Source organism: Panthera pardus, unplaced genomic scaffold (genome assembly GCF_024362965.1).
Source record: "Panthera pardus isolate Hobbes unplaced genomic scaffold, ASM2436296v1 HiC_scaffold_20, whole genome shotgun sequence".
Lineage (NCBI taxonomy): Eukaryota > Metazoa > Chordata > Mammalia > Carnivora > Felidae > Panthera > Panthera pardus.
Genome location: NW_026526766.1, coordinates 31,730,707 through 31,748,301, shown reverse-complemented (window position 1 = coordinate 31,748,301; position 17,595 = coordinate 31,730,707). Strand labels below are relative to the sequence as shown.

General features: G+C 36.8%; 1 protein-coding gene across 9 annotated transcripts in view; it reads right to left on the bottom strand.

The window, feature by feature from the left end:
• IL33 (interleukin 33) overlaps positions 1-17,595 on the bottom strand; it is a 38,376-nt gene that overhangs the window by 9,749 nt on the left and 11,032 nt on the right. The window contains exons 1-3 of one of the 9 annotated variants that reach the window (XM_019438127.2): positions 17,409-17,588; positions 5,371-5,427; positions 5,058-5,165 (exon numbers count right to left, since the gene is read on the bottom strand). In XM_019438127.2, the coding sequence (XP_019293672.1) occupies positions 5,058-5,154 (97 nt within the window). In that variant the 5' untranslated portion in view covers positions 5,155-5,165; positions 5,371-5,427; positions 17,409-17,588. Of the gene's footprint in view, positions 1-5,057; positions 5,166-5,370; positions 5,428-7,684; positions 8,150-17,408; positions 17,589-17,595 lie in introns of those variants that run through there. The other 8 variants (XM_019438131.2, XM_019438126.2, XM_053907884.1 and 5 more) reach the window with 8 other exon arrangements.

Here is a 17,595-nt window from a genome sequence, read left to right as displayed (position 1 = left end):
ACACTGCAATTTTAGGAACTAACATAATACAAATCCAAATTAAATCAGTTAAAGTAAAAAATTTAATCACCTATTTAGTAATTCTTTCATTTAGTCAAAGAAAAAGTCTCAAAAAATTAAATTTTCTACTTGTAAATTCATAAAAGGTTTTTCAGAGTCAAACGGAAAAGAAAGTTGTAACACTTGAGTTACAAGTGTAACTTTTAGTGTTTTGGTAAATGAATTATCAAGCAATTTGTATCAATACAGCCAAATTTCAATTATTCAGTGATTCAGAAAATGAAAATTATGATTTTAGGATCCATTCTATGATATACATTTTTTAATGTTTGCTTATTTATTTTGAGAGAGAGAGAGTGGGAGAGGGGCAGAAAGAGAGAGGGAGAGGGAGAATCCCAAGTAGTCTCCATACTCAGCTTGGTGCCCAATGTGGGGCTTGATCTCATGAAACACGAGATCATTATTGAGCTAAAATCAAGAGTCAGACACTTAACAGACTGAGTCACCCAGGCACCCCTCCTCCTTTTAATTCTCTAGAAGATTTGTCTTCCTGATATACTTTTGAAAGTTAAGTAAACTTTTGTAACTTACTATTTTGAATTATCTATATCTTACCTCCAATTCAGATGGGCATCTGCCTTTAGGTATCTTCAACACTCTGAATGGGGCAAGACCACTTAATTATACTAACATCTACCTTGGAACTCCCTATCATTGCATCAAATTTATAAATATCAACTGTAGTATCACATTTATGTAATGTTTTTACAATTGCAAGGATAATTTATAAACCTATGCCAATGCCAGCATTGAACTTAGTTTCCTGACGACTAATTTAATAAAATACTTTATTAAATGTTTCACATTGTCTCTCCAGAACTAAAAGGCATAAGATGATACTGAAAGTATGCTCATTCTTTACATGCTTATCTTTATGTTATATTCAGAATCCCATTGGACATAACTGACAGGCATGTCTAACATTGAGAGTGGATCCTGTAGGGAGCAGGATGTGGGTCTTGGGTAGTTAGAAGTAACAGTCATGATATTGAGGAAGTATTATGGGTGTAGAAGAGAGGAGCTAAAGATATTGATGTAGAGGCTATCATCTAGTGGGACGAACACTAGTATAATTTATTGAGGGATGACTACATTTGAAATATTGAAGACGGAGCACCTGGGTGGCTCAGTCTGTTAAGCATCTGACTTCAGCTCAGGTCATGATCTCACCATTCGTGGGTTTGAGCCCCGCATCCGGCTCTGTGCTGAGAGCTCAGAGCCTGCTTCAGATTCTGTTTCCTTCTCTCTCTGCCCCTCCCCTGCTCATGCTGTCTCTCTCTCTCTCTCCCCCTCTCCCTCTCTCTCTCTCAAAATAAATAAATAAACTTAAAAAATTCTTTGAAGTATTGAAGATAATTTACATTGGGAGAATTTGTAAGAAGGTATACTTTCGTGTTCAGGGCAGCTGAAAGTATGGTTGTGAGGGTTGTGTTCTCAGACGGGAAGCACAAAGCTGGCATGGCCTTGGGGACTCTGTGAGAGAGAGTTCTCTGCTGGGGTCAAAAGGCCAACTCAAGCTTATGTAAGGGCTGTTGCCACTTCCTATGTCTCTATCCTGCCTCATGTATGAGGGCAGTGTCTCAGATGGTTTTTAAGGAAATTCTCATAAGTAATTTCATCATAGCAACAACATGATGAAATCCTTCACGCATTTCTGGTGAGTAAATGGGAAGGGGCTTGGAAATCTTTCTGTACTTCTGTCACTAAGAGAGCCAGACTATGGCTGACAGGAACTACATAAGTGAATCACTCATCTTTCATTTCTTTCTGAAACACTTATTTCACCAGTCTCTCCTCACTGCTTACTACCCTTGATTTATCTGTGGCATTTGACTTTGGCAACCACATCCTTCTTTGAAACTCTTTCTTTTCTTATTGTCATGTCACCAGTCTTCTTATGTTCTCCTTTTTTCTCTCTGATCATCCATCTCTCTGCTTCTTTGTTGGTTTTCTCCTTGTCTGGCTGCTTCTAAAATATTGGTGTTCCTCAAAATTTGTCCTTTGCCTTTCCTCTCACTCTAGACTTTCTTTCTGGGCAAGCCTGCTCCAATGACATCTTCTTATACACTGATGACTCCCCAAACTGTAACTGTCCCTTAGTTCTGTCTCCTGAGTTTCCTATCTGTTGCTCTTTCTTCACAGGGTATTTTGACTTAAGTTATCCTACAGCATCTCTGTATCTATCTATGTAGAGCCACCAGAATTCTAGACATCTCTACCTGGATGACCAACACCTACTCCAAATTCAAATATACTCATAAAAAAATCAACCCTTCGTTATCTTTTTCTACCCAAAATATATTCCTCCTGAAATCCTATCTTGAAAAACAGTACCACTTTCTACCATTGTCTGCCCATTCTTAAATCATCCTGAAAGCTGAGAATCATCTATTTTTCCATCTCTGTCCATGCCTCAATTTATGTGGTGTGTCATTAAATCTTATTGATTTCACTTTCTGAATGTATCTGAAATTTAGTTCTTCCTTCCTATTCTGTTGTTTTAGGTTAGGCCCTCATCATCAGTCCCCTAGATGAATGCAGTGGACTTCTAACCAATTTTTGTTTCTATTCTTGCCCCTTCACTCTATATGCCACCATCAATGTGATTGATCTTTCTAAAATAAAAATATCCAGTGCCTGGGTGGCTCAGTTGGTTGAGCATCTGACTCTTGATTTCAGCTCAGGTTATGATCCCAGGGTTGTGGGAGCATCATGCTCCACATTGAGCATGGAGCCTGCTTGAGATTCTCTCTTTCTCTCTCTCTCTCTCTCTCTCTCTCTCTCTGTCTCTCTGCCTCCCTCCTCTGCTCATGCACCCTCCTTCTGCCTCCCTCCTCTGCTCATGCACCCTCCTTCTGCCTCCCTCCTCTGCTCATGCACTCTCTCTATCTTAAAAAAAAAAATCTTGCTATTCCCCAATTAAATGTTTTCAATGGTTTCTTACTGTCCATAGGATAAAGTTGAGCTCCATCACTGTAACAGAAGATATTCCATGGACATAACTCAAATTAAAGGGTGTGACCTCTACTCATTTCTATTGCCAATTATTGCCATGTAGGGATATGGACCCAGTGTTGCTAGATTTTCAGATTTTTCAAGATATGGAGATTTTTATGCACAATCTTCTAATTTTTAAATGTTTCCTCAATTAAAAAACAACAATATACTGTTCAGGCCAGATAAAATACTTCTGCTGGATGGATCTGTCCCATGGCTCTCATACGGTGACTGGTGGCTAGATTCACTAGGAAGCTGGATTGTCAGGACAGAGAAAGTGTTGATGAATGTAGGGGAGAAGAAGTAGCAGAGGAAAATGGCCTGACTCTACAAGTAGTTTCCTTGAAACTAAGAAGGAAATGAGTTTGGGGAGGGGCTTTTCTCTAGCTCATTAAGTCCTGTATCTTATTGGTACTAGGGATGAAGTACCTTAGTGGTGACCAAACTCATATGGAACCTGATTGTATGTATACCTCTAGCCGATATTGAGTTTTCTGGCTTTGTGATTGTATCAGATCCTGCCAGTCCAAAGGAGAAGGAACAAAAATGAGCTTTCTTGCTTTGTTGCTTGGAGGCTCACAGCAGTTAATTTAGAAAAATAAGATACAATATTACTTGCACCTTGAGTTTTGAGAAGTGCACCTGCCACACACTTTATAGATATTTGTTGAAATTTTATCCAACAGTGTCTAAATAATGAAAATCTTAGTGTTAAACTGAGAAATATTATTGGAAAAGAAGATCTGTTAAGGGACAATAAGAATAATGTGCTGTATTCCAAAGCCATATGCATGATTTGGGGATTATCTTTATCATGTTTCTCTAAATGGTATAAGTAAGCTGTTAGGGCCACTGCACCCTTAAAGGAGGGGCTACATTTTAATTTTTGCATCAATGCCAGCAACTCTGGCATAAACTCCAGCCTGCTCCTCCACTCCAGTATCTATAAAGTGGCCACATCTCCTGGTGTACAAAGAAAACACATTCTTTATTAAGAGGACATAGAGTTAGTTCCACTGAGTCACTGTTTCTACACAGAGTTTTGATTCAGACACAAATAAAAGGATTAACTTAACTGTGATTTTCTGGCCATTCAGAAACTACAATTAAATTAATGTTTTCCTTGGTTACTAAAAACAGCATGGGTGGGCCACAGCCTTAGGGAAGACAGAAAATGATATTCTTTACCACTGCTCTCTTCTAGCCTTAACGATGTTCAAAGAGATGAAGAGAACAAAGAACAAAGATATGCCAGTCCCCACTATCATTCCTCATCCTCTATTTTCTCTCCAGTCTTGCCAGACTTCTATTAACTTTCTTTGGTGTTACCTCTTTTGTATGAAAAACATGAGTGTAAATTTGCATAATTCTTTTCTAGGATGATTTTCAGGATCAAAGATATTAGCTCTTTCATCTTAAAACTATGGCTACTACCTGCCTTTATTTACCCTTCAATTTATGCCAATTCCTTTGAGTTTTCAATTGGATAGACTTGAGCATCATTTGATCAACTCCGCTTTATTTGGGGCATGTATTATTCAAATATCTTCACTTATTATTCTCTCCCTTATCAGAAGTTGCAAGTCAAGACCACAGTACACCAAAGGTGTTTTATACATAATAAATGTTTGTTGAATGAAAGAAAATCAGTTTAAAATTTTATTGATCTGGGAAAAAGATTTTGGGTTAGGTAGAAAGAGGTGTGGGTAGAAAGAAGGGATTGATATTAAGGGTTATTCATGTTTATCACTATTAGCAGGTTTAAATTACCTAAACCATTCTTGTCCTGGTATGTATCAAATAAGCAAAAGTTGGCTATATATAGTTTGTCTAAAACCAAAGACTGCTGTATTACAAACTTATGAGCCATCCTTCCTAATTTCAGCTCTTGTATTCTTAGTAGCTTTTGGCAAGATATTATGTATGAACATCAGAATCATAAAGATTTGATAACAGATGAATATAGTGTGTAAAACAATCAGAAATGCTTAAGTTCTTACTTCCCAACTTGGGAGATTTTACCAAAGCCTTGCCTGCTGAGCTGTTCATCTTTGCTGGGGAGATTTTGGTGGTTGAATACTCCATTTTAGTCTTCATTTTTCAGGCTTCTGTAGGTTAAAATGCAATATTAGTTCAATTGTCTCAACTTGAAAATAAACAGAAACAACTGTGGCAAACTCAATATTAATAACAGCCACATAAGGAAAGTAATTATTTCAATAATATTTGAACATAGTTTTCTGAAAATATATCTATATTGGAATATAGTCAGAGGACAAAAAGAACTGCAAAGAAATCTTAACCTTTACTTACTGGGCTTTTTGTTGGTGGCATTACTGATTTTGGAATTCTGAAACAGTTTTTTCTATACTAGAGTATAGAACAAATAAGTAGATATGTTAATGTTACAGGATTTTTACCACAGGGGAAAGGAGATACAAATATAAAATATAAGAAGCCAAAGGAAAATCTCTGTTGTGTTAAATCTGAATCAGCAATATCAGTATGCCCATCTTAGTTTCTAAACAGTTTTTACACTAAAAGGAACCAGAACTCTAGATATGGGTTGGGAATGTAGAAGTGAATATGGAATAGTTATTTCTACTTGTATTATACAACTTTGTTTTTGTCTCTGGACTTCACATAGGTTGAAATTCCATTGTTTTTGTTGTTGTTGTTGTTGTTATTGTTTGGATGGATAATATTACATGCAGCCATCTTATTTACACTGGGTTTCATGAGCAAAATTCTTCAATGGTAAGAACACTTAGAAGCAGAGAATCTTTGATATCATTTTCCTGAACCCCTAAATTTGGCATTCAGTAATGCCAAAAAGCCATGTGTCATTCAAAAATTTGTGAGGCTGTGTCAAAAGGACACAGGAGTCCCCTTAAAGAGTTTCCCACTGGCCAAATTTGGCATAATCTGAGCATCAAAAAGAAAAATGAAGGCAATTTACTATAAAGCATTTAATGCAAAAAGAAACCCACCAGTCTTGAATTTCTCAAGAATGAATGAATGAGGGATTTATTCATTATAGAAAGAATGGTAGAATTAGAAAAACAACAGTCTTGTAGCCCCCAATTTAATACTTGATTCAGGCAAGGATCATCAATGGTTGCTGCACCTTGACTATCAAACTGGGTGGCAATATCTTACTGAAAGAATGTTGCGTTCTCTATTATAAATTGCAGAAAAACTCAAATTCTTTCAGTAAGGTACCACAGACTGGCTTCATTATCAAGGTAAGGCAGTGGTGCTGTGATTTGTGGAGAGAGCAGCATTTCTCCAGCTTTAAATTCTCCCTTATATTGCCTGAAACTCTGCTAATAGTTATTTCTACTTGTATTATACAACTTTGTTTTTGTCTCTGGACTTCACATAGGTTGAAATTCCATTGTTTTTGTTGTTGTTGTTGTTATTGTTTAGATGGATAATATTACATGCAACCATCTTATTTACACTGGGTTTCATGAGCAAAATTCTTCAATGGTAAGAACACTTAGAAGCAGAGAATCTTTGATATCATTTTCCTGAACCCCTAAAACAATGGATGAGTAGGCTAAGACTGAAAGATTAAGTGGCTTGCCCAGGATCACAAAAGCAAAACTGGGACCAGAATCTGGTTTCCTGATTTCCTTCTTTATGCCAGAGTTTCCCACCCTATCTCCTCTCTTCCTCCTCCAAATGTAAGAAGAAAATAATCAAAACTTGGAATTTAGTTTCAAATGCTTGGCCAGTTGTCCAACTTCTTTGAAAATAATACATTTCTAAATATGGTAATTTGTAATCATAACATGTGGAATAGTTTGGTATTATTGTAGTTAAATTTTAAATTTATAGAAAATAGTTCAAATAATACCTTGCACACAGTAGATGTGCAGGCAATACTGATAAAATGAAAATTATAACACTCGTTTTTAAGTTTGTTTCCTTTTTTATCCAAGCATCCTTACATTCCAGGAAAAAAACTACTCCTGGATGGACATAAAAAAAATAAAACCCAAAACAAACTGTTTCAAATAAATGTAGGAAATGTCCCTATTTATATTCCACCTCTTGTGAAGTCAGAACCACATTACCAGAGTGAAGAGGTAAGCAGTCTTTCATTGACGATTCATAGGTACTTTAGTTTAATTATTTTGGGTTATTTGATCTTGTAACTTCCCCCACCACCTCTATTAACAACCCTGTTAACATGGACTATCTATTAGCATGGGCTAATTTGAGATAGCATACTTGGAGGAACTCAGCTCTAAACCAAAATTAGCTTTCTGATTTAAGCAACATAGATAAGCAACTGAAATACCACATTTACAATGCAGTCATTGACACAGAGAAAGTTAGCTGCTTTTTAAGAATCAAATGGTAAGTCAAAAGCATAGTCAAGAAATATTTTCAAATCCTATTCAAAAAGAAAAAAAGCATTTCTTTAAACAACCTACACATCTTTAAAAAATACAAGCATTCTTTTCACCTTTTTTCAGACTTAAAATTTACTCTTTACCTTCCTATTTTAAAATCAGAAATATTTCAGAAAATATAGCAATATAAACATCATTGGTTCCTTCATGCTGCCTTTCCCAAAAACATAGGCAAATATTCTTATACACCGGTTATAACTCACCTTAGTTATAAACGTGAAGGGCTGCTCTCAAATGATGAAGTTTCTTGTCATCAACGTTTGGTAGTAGTTGCAGTTATATTTCAACTCCACTTATATATACACACTTGGATTAAGCAACATTGGGTGACAGCTTTTGATGAATGAGGCAGTGTAAATAGTGCTAGTTAGAATGAGTGGGAGTATATTTTATTCCCACAGTCAAATCCTAAACAGAACTTTTAGATTATTTTAACTGCAGCAATTTCAATGAGTTATACTCAGTTAATCATTAATTTTTATGAAACCTCTATGACATGGACTCTAGGTACTGTTTATTGCTCAATGTAGATCATACATGGGCACAGATTGTTTCATTGCCTTTCTCTTTTCTTTTGGGAAGTTGAAAACTTTAGGTAATTTTTTTTCTGATTATAAAAATGATGTACATGCTCTCAGAAGATAGGTAAATGATAGGAAAGCATATATGCTGTATTTCCTGACATTCTTTCTCCAATGTAGAAATACTATGCATATCTATTTTTTCATAAAAATAGAATCTTCCAAAAAAATAGAATCTTCCACAAATTTTATTTTATAAGCTGCTTTTTTGATTTTTCAATAATACTACATCATGAATACATGTCAGAAATATTCTTTTACAGGAAGCATTATAATTAGCATTCAATTATATAAATATCCCATACCAATCTTTTATTAACACTTTGGTTGTTTCTATTTTTTCCCCTTTCTTTTCTTCTTTTCTAATATCACCAATGTTGCCGCTGACATGTGTGTGTGTGTTTGTGTGTGTGTGTGTGTTGTGATTCTTGGTAAACCGTTGTACGTTCATTGGTAGCACAAATTCCTTGTACTGGGATTGCTGAATCAAAGGGTTCTTGCATCTTACATGTTGATAGATATTTTCCCATTGAATTCCAAATTTTTTCAACAATCCAAGTAAATGCCTTTTCATCATTGTCTTAGCAGCAATGGTGTCATCACCTGTAAGATATTTGCCTTTCTAGTGGAATTTAAGAAACAAAACAAACGAGCAAAAGGGAAAAAAAGAGAGAGGCAAACCAAGAAATAGACCCTTAACTATAGAAAACAAGCCAATGGTTACCAGAGGGGAGGTGGGAGAGGGAATGGGTGAAATATGTGATAGGGATTAAGGAGTGCACTTGAGATCATTTCCAGTGCTATATGGAAGTGTTGAATCACTATATTGTACACCTGAAACTAATATTACACTGCATGTTAACTAACTGGACTTTAAATAAAAACTTTAAAAAATATTTGCTTTTCTAAAGAAAGGAAAATATTTCATGGTTTTGAATTTTATTTAGTGAAATGAAGCAACTTAACAAAATGTATTTGTTATTGGGGTGCCTGGGTGGCTCAGTCATTTAAGCATAGACTTTAACTCAGGTCATGATCTCATGGTTAGTGAATTTGAACCCTGTGAGTCTGAGTCTGCTGTCAGCACAGAGCCCACTTTAGATCCTCTGTCTGCCTCTCACTCTGCTCCTCCCCCACTCACACCCATGTGTACTCTCTCTCTCTTTCTCTCTCTCTCTCAAAAATAAATATTTAAAAATCTATTTGTCCTCAATTTCTGTCAATTATTGATTTATATGAATCCTTTGTAAATTAAGAAATGAAAGCCTTATCTCTGTATGAGTTGAAATTTTTTCCATTTTTTGCTGTAAATAAATTTTCAAATCTTATGTGGTCAAATTTAATCACTGTTTTAGAATTCCTGGATTTTGCATCCTGCTTCAAAATACCTCCCGTCTTCTAAACTTATAAATAAATTTATTATACCATTTCCTAAAATTATATCGTTTACTACTTAACACCTAAATCTTTTATACACTATTACTTTTACTATGAAGAATAAGGTATTTTTTTTCCTACAGTGCTTATCTCCAACCTCACATGTAATCCAATTTAGACAAAGTGATGTTTCATGTGTTATGTTGGAACTAACATGCAAAAGGCTATGAATGCAGAAAAAAGGAGTTTGAATTTTATCCCATAGCCAACAGGAATCTTCTAAAAGTTTTTTAAATAAGTGAGAAGTATATAAAAACTGTGTTTTATGATTATATTATAAAAACTGTAATTTTATGGTTGTGTCTGGAGGAATGAAAGAAGAAAAGACAGGAAACAAGGTCAGTCAGGAGGCCAATTAAAATAGCCCAGGCAAAAAGCAGTGAGGGCAGGGTCAGGGCAATGTTAGTGAGGCCAGTAAGGAGGGGATGAAGGTCATAAGTCCTTAAATATTAGAGTGATAAAATGCCCCAGAGATCCCTGTTCTAGCTCCACTAAGTCACTTAGCTTCTTAGTGACTGAGTCAGGATTAAAACCCAAGTTTCACTCTCAGTTCAGGGTTGTGTCCACTACAGAGCCCTCATAGCTCTTTTTGGATGTGTTTGTATCAGCTCTGGACTGGGATAGCGGGGAGGCAAAGGGAATTGAAGGGGGTGCCTGTGGTTCATGGTAGGAAACTCAGGTGGGGAGTCCATTGTCAAGCACAGGTAATGAGTATAATGTGGGGCAGATGGAGTTTGAGATACTTGAGGAGCACTTACATGGAAATTTCAGCACTGAGCTGGAATTAGGTTGTGGGTGGGTAGGGGAGGCCAGAATTAGCTGTGTGGATTTGTTCTTCATTACAGCATGAGAGTTGATGATGTAGGAGGAAATGAGAATGTCTCAGCTGAATGTGGAACAGGAAGCAGGCTATGTCTAGATGGAACTATAAGAAATCTTACATTTAAAGAGTAAGAGAAGATAAGGAGTTAGAAAAGACTAGGAAGAGAACCAGAAAAAAAGAGGTCATATATTATGAAGACTAAGAGAGAAGACCATCTCAAAAAGCAACATTTGGTGATGAGCACTACAGTGACCCAGCTGGGGATTAGAGACCTTTTAGAGAGACCATTAAGCGTGGGACTCTCCAAGAAACTGCAGTGGATTGCATAGTGTAGAGGAGGAACTGAGACTTTTTCAAGAAATACACTAATGAAAGGGAAACAGACAATGGAATCTTGCTAGAATAGCATGGAGAAGGGAAAATAATGCTTACTAGACAATCTTGGGCAAGTTGCTCAATATTTCTAAACTCTCAATTTCTTCATCATAATAATTTTCTTCATAATAATTTGAACTCAGTGGGTCATTGTAAGAATTATATGAGAAGATATATTTTAAGCAGTTGGGACAGTACCTGGCACATAGTGGGAACTTAATACTTGTTATTAATATTATTATTGATGTTTTTTATTGGAATATGGGACTCTCGGACATGTTACAATGCAAAGAGAAAATGAAAATGAAAGAGAGAAACGAAAAGGAGAAAACTGATATAATAAAGTCCCAGAAGAAACAGAGTGAAAGGAGAGAGCAGTAGTGGAGGGGTTGGCTTTGAAAAGGAGGAGGCATTCTTCTTTCTGTAGTAGAGGAGGAAAAGCAAAAGAATGGTAGAGATGTAAAATTTTAAGGGACAAGAACTTGACAGTCTTGTAAAAATGGCTTGCATCTTCAGAAAGTAAGTTGTGAGGAGAGTTACAGAAATTAAGAGAAGTAAGCATGTGTTTTAATTTCTGAGGATGAGTAGGAAAAGTCTGAAACAGTTCCTTAGAGAATGTAAAAAAGAATTTACTAAGAAATGGGGAACCACTGTTCATGGATATCGAGTTTCAGTTTTAGAAGATGAAAAATGTTTTGGAGATGGATTGTGGTAATGGTTACTCAGCAATATGAATGTACTTCATGCTACTGCACTGTATACATAGGATGGTTAAAATGGTAAAGTTTACCACAATTTAAAAAGTGATTTTACAAAGAATTTAAAAATTGGCGTGGGAGAAGTAGAAAGACTGGAGGTTGTTTGTAAACTGAGGAATTTGGGGGAATTCTGAGGAATGTTCTCTATCTTGGAGATTGCAAAGTTCTGATGATAGTGGTAGTCAAGATTAGCTTTTGCAGGTGAACCGTAGAAGAATATTAAAGACTCATCAAAACAGGCACTGGAGTCACCAAAGTTGACCTCAATAGAGGCACCATCAAACAGGAAAGGACTTTAGGGTCTCTATCAACCTGAATGGAAAGGAATTAACATAAGTAGGTAGTTGGACCCATGGTGAGGGTTAGCAAGAGCAGTAAAAAATAAGAAATGTGTCACTTCTCTATTGTCCCTGGGAGATGGGCACACAAAGAAAGGGTATGGGTTTTGAGAATAGTGGTGTCACCAAGGGAAGCTGCATTTTAGTTAATAAAGGAAAATAGAAGGACCTTTTTAAGGAAAAAAAGGAGGGAGATGACATTCCAGAGGAAATGACACACATTTAAATTATGAAAGAAAAAAAAACCCCAAACAACCTGAAAGAAGATTTTAATCTATCAAGAAATAATATCTTGCATGGAAATTCATTAGTTGGTGATTCACATCTGAGCAACAAAAACAAAAATGTATGAAGTGTAGTCATTTCCCAAACTGCAGTGTTATGTTTGTCTCTTTGCCTGGCAAAGTCTTCCAGAAACTTATGCATTCAACAAATATCAAGTGCCCATTACTTGCCAAGGACTATGTATTCCAACCCCATTAACCCATGGGACACTGCATGAAAATTTTCATTTCACTGTGTCTTCTTATCTACATCTGATCAACTGGAAAATCATTTATTGAATTACCAACCACCTCTCATATGTCAGGCAATGCCCTTTGATAAGCAATTTCCTTTTTTTAAAATACCAATACCCTTTATAATGTTAAGTTGGCTGTTGACTTTTCTTTCCTGATTGTGAATTTTACTTGTAAAATAAATTCATTTGATTAGATTGATTTCTTGTGAAGAGGCTTGTCATTAACATGTAGAGTTTATAAGAAATTTTTATTAAAAATACATGTTAATTATGGAAATTTTGGAATACAAAATATAAAGTTCAACATTTGATGCCCTAGAAAGTAGCTAAATGCTTTGGGGGAAAAAAAAAAGTCTTGGGACATCTGGGTGGCTCAGTGGGTTAAGTGTCCAACTTAAGCTCAGGTCATGATCTCTTGGTTCTTGAGTTTGAGCCCCACATCAGGCTCTGTGCTAACAGCTCAGAGCCTGGAGCCTGCTTTGGATTCTGTGTCTCCTATTCTCTCTGCCCCTCCCCTGCTCTCACTGTCTCTTTCTCTCAAAAATAAATATTAAATTTTTTTAAAGAAAGAAAGAAAAGAAACATGCCTAGTAATCATTGTAAAGAAATTCTGCCCTCCTAATATCCCAAGAAAAGTCCCAAATGATGTTGGATTTGTACATGTCTATACTATACCACAGAGTGCTGCTGAGTAATCATAACAACAGTAATAACTCAAACACTTGTCTAGTGCTGCGTTAGGTGCTGGGGTATAGCAGTGAACAAAACAAAGTTTTTCCTGCCTCCTGCAGTTCACTCTCTTTTGGAGAAATAGATGTTGAACAAATAATCATGCAAATAAATCATTTATTTTATTTTATTTTTTAAAGTTTATTTTTATTTTGAGAGACCGAGAGAGAGAAAGAGAGAGAAAAAGAGAGTGTGTGGACAAGTGGGGGAGGGGTAGATAGAAGGAGATATAGAATTCCAAGCAGGCTCTGTCTGTAATGTCAGTGGGGCTCAAACTCATGAATGGTGGTATCATGACCCCACAAATAAATCATTTATAAACAGTGATAAATAAATAAGAACTAGGCTGGTAAAGAAGATAAACAGTAGTATTAAAGTAGTGTGGTCACAGAAAGTGGCATTTATGTTGCACTCCAAGGGTGTGAAGAATATATGGAAGGGAGGGGACAGAGAGTGCTTTCTGGGCAGAAAAAACCCCAGGGTCAAAGGGTCTTACAGAATTTGTTGTATTTGGAAATGAGACGGCTAGTATGGTTGGAGCACAGTGGACAATGAGGAGAGTATAATGTAATGGTGTTGGCAGAAGAGGACAGAAGCCAGGTAGGGCTGGGCCCTGGATACCAGAAGGAGGAGCTTGGATTTTATTCAAAATTCAGTGGGAAGCCAATGAAGTGTTTTTAAGTAATATGGGATGTGACTTGGGTTTCATTTTTTAAAGACTGCTTTGGCTGTCATATAAGGAATAGATGGAGGGTAGGAAGAGGAAAGAAATGAAATCAGCAAGGAGTCTGCATTAGTTCAAGCTCTTAATAATGGTGGTGGTGATGATAATGGTGATGGCACTTACAGTGTCTTGGGCATCTTCTGTGGGCCAGATGCTTTACATATGTTATCTCTAATTGTTACCATGACCCTGGTATTTGAGTACCATTTTAAAATTTAGGAAATAGAGACTCAAAGAGATTAAGTGTGCTGCAAAAGACCCCATAGCTAGTAAGTAGCAAAGCTAGGATCTGAACTTAAGTCCATCTGGTTCTTTCTCTTATTCCATGGGAACTGTTCGTAAAATGAGGTGAAATTAAATTTTTGGGTTTTAAATTCCATTCACCACCTTGTAAAGCTTACATACTTTTGCATGAGCAGATCTATGAAGGTATAGAGGGGTCATCAAAACTCTTGTTGGGTACTAGAAAATTACTGAAGAAGACAGTGCCCCACAACTTGTCTTGGCTGGTAGGAGGGACAGGAAATGGGGAGAATGATTAAGTTTGACAACGCTATATGATTTCATTCTGGGAGATTTCACAGGGGAGCAGGAGGGAGAGGGTGAGATGGGAGGGTGATCACATTATCCTCTGTTCCCTTGGGTATAGTGGTTTCACTTCTTTCTTGGGGGAGGTCAGAAAAAGTGATGTCACAGAAGGGGAGGTTGAAATTTGGGGAACAATGAGATAGCATTGTCCTTGTTCAAACTGAATCACTTCCTGTTCCTGACTCCCTGGCACTCTGAAAGTTTCTACATGCCTCTTACCTGGACCCAGGAGAGAACATTTCTCCCAAGGAGAGGAAACACTACAAAGAAATTTGGCAAATCAGTATATGATTCAAGCAGAACTCCTTGTGACAGGAGGGGAGGGATGTTGAGATTTTAGGAAAAATTTCTTTTGTTCTTTACTTAGCATTTGTAAAGCACTTCTATGCTTTCCCACAGTATTCCTGGATGCATTCTTACCCAGTCATTTTTATTCACTGACACTACCTACCCCTTCAACCTTTGTAGCCTCACACAACAGTAACCCCCCTACTCCCACACAGACACACTTTACATTTTATACCCATTGGACTGCTTACTATTCTTCAATTCACCACACACTTGTATACCTCCATGCCTTTGTACAAGCTGTTCCTCTTGCTAGAGATGCCTCTTCCTCTTTGCCTGGGAAGCTTCTATTTAACCCTTAGAGCCCAGTTCAAATGCCTTCATTTCCCTAACCACCCACAATCAAACAGAATTTATTGCTTCCTTTTCTTACTTGCTTATCATATCCAACTAAATTAGTTTTCCTATATCCTCTGCTGGAATGCTAACTCCTTAGAAATAAGGGTTGTACCTTAGTCATCTTTGTTTCCCAAGCAGTTATTGAAAGCAGGCACTCAGTAAATGTTGTGTACTTTGGATCTGTCCTTGCAAAACCCTGAAAAAATAGGTAAGGCAGGTATTACCCACTGAAAAGATGTGGAGATCTTGTCCAAATCCCAAACATCTACTGAGTGGTAGAGTTGGAACTGTGAGTTGAACAGATAGAATTGGCACTACTACATTTTGACCTACAAAGATGACAGTTTTATATGACTCAGTCTAATGAAACCCAGGTCTTCTTGTTCTTGGGTCAATGCTCTTTCTAAAGCATTCAAAGAAGCTGACTTTCTGTTTGGTCTATGGCCCTGTGGTTTTAGTGTGGCCAAACATTTCGAATTGTTCAGTTCAATGTATTGTTTTTATTCCCCTCCAGTGACCCTCCCCATGTCTCACATACTTTGGAGATCTAGCTACGTGTTGAACCAAATCTTTAACAATTTTTGAAGAAACAGAAGAAGAATGACCTCCATTCCTAAGCTTACATTCAAGATTTGCTCCCTCTCTGCAGGGCTCTTCAGCTCTCTCGGTCTTAGTTTCCTCTTCTCAAAAATGAAGAGGGTGCATGAAAGCCAGTGTCTTCCTATCCCTTTGACTCCTTCCTGTGCTCCTATACAGGATTCCACTTCAGCCTCTTCCTTCTCCTTTCCCTGGGCCTGCTTCTTCAATACCAGCAGCTGTACCAGCCCATTGCCCACCCAAAAGATGTCAGCCTCAGAAAACTGCACAAGTTCTGCTTCAGCCCTGTACCCTTCTCTTCTCCTTCCACTACCTTACAGCAAATAGCATAATGGGGTTAGACAAGGGGGCAATTAACTAACCTGGGGTCATGTCCTGGCAAAGGCAGATCTGAAATCCAGTTAAGCCATTGATTTGGGTACATTGTGTCTTAGGGCAAAATTATAGGGAAAGAGGAAGTCTATAGAGTCTGTAGTATATATTTTCTTTTTTATGGATTCAGGAAGCTTTTAAGTGTAGAGGAAAGCAATGTATGGGAAAGAAACAACATGGAACAAATACGTCTTTGGTTTTAGTTAATTCTGAGGTTTAAAGTTGAGATCTTTTTTTGTTTACTTAAAAAAAAATCTTAAGTAAAGCTGGACAAATAATATACAAATTATGAATTTTGTAAAAATTTAGTGGAGCATAAAAAATGCAATAGGAGTATGCAGAGTTAAAAGTTCTGTGTTTTTAGAAATTTACCCTTGTATAGTGTTTACTATGTGCTAAGTATTGTACTACATGCTTTATATAGTTAACTAATTCAATTATCATAGCAATCTTGTCAAAAGTGTACTGTTATTTTCCCTATTTTACAGGTGATGAAACTGGGGCACAGAAGGGTCAAGTAAGTTGCCCAAGGTCCCTTGGCTAAAACCTGAAGCAAATGTTTTCAGAATTCATGAGGTGCTCTAGAAAGGCGTTTCTTTTGGATTTCACATCTTCCCCCCGATCCCTCACACCAGAGCAGAAACTCCTTACCCATAGTTGGTTTCTGCTTAAAGTATACTTGATCAAGAATATTTTGATACAAGAAAACAAATTAAGGGGGTGAGAATATGGCATAAATCCATAACACCTGGATTATTTAACCCTGTAAAGGGAGAGTGAGACTAAAGTCCAATTCGTATACCATCATTGGTGGTCTTGTTGGTGAGGAGATTTAGCAACATCATAAGAAGAAACCATTATACTTTAAGGCTGGAAGAGGGAATTTTCAAAACTTTTTCATGAGTAGAAACCTTGTCTGAAAAAGAAATATTGCTTAGAAACCCCAAAAGGATTTGACAAATCAGTAATTTACTAATATAAATGTTGTTCATATGTTTAAATTTTTAATATTTGCTCATTATAATGTTAACTAACCAGAGACTTCTCTTTTCAGCATGATGGTGGATTAGTTATTATGACCAATCCTCCTTACTAAAACTTCTAAAATGTTGAAAGAAATATTTAAAAAATCTTTCAAACTCATTTGTTGAACTGGAATGAAAGTAAAGAATGTATAGTGTTCAAAATACTGGGAGACAAGAAACCTTGGCTTTTTCCTAAAGTCATCTACTATATTCTAGAGACAGGTTAGACAACTACATGAAGTTCAGGGCCCAGGAGATAAAGTCCAGGATATGCCTAAAATGGGGATCCTAATAGGAAACTGCATGGCCTAAATCTGAACACCAAAAGGGCTACACTTGAAGTGTAAGGGTGGTTGAGATAAATAAACCTCACCTGCAGAAGGGGACTGCTAGGAAGCTCTGGCACTAGATGGAGGGAAAATCATTCTTCTGAGGATGATTCCTCATGAAAAGTCAGCCCCCACACGGGTTTGTATTTTGAAATCACAGTACCTGTGTGTTTCCAAAAGCCTGAAATAGAGAATTAAATATCAAATGCTTTTAGGTTGGTAGTATCCCAA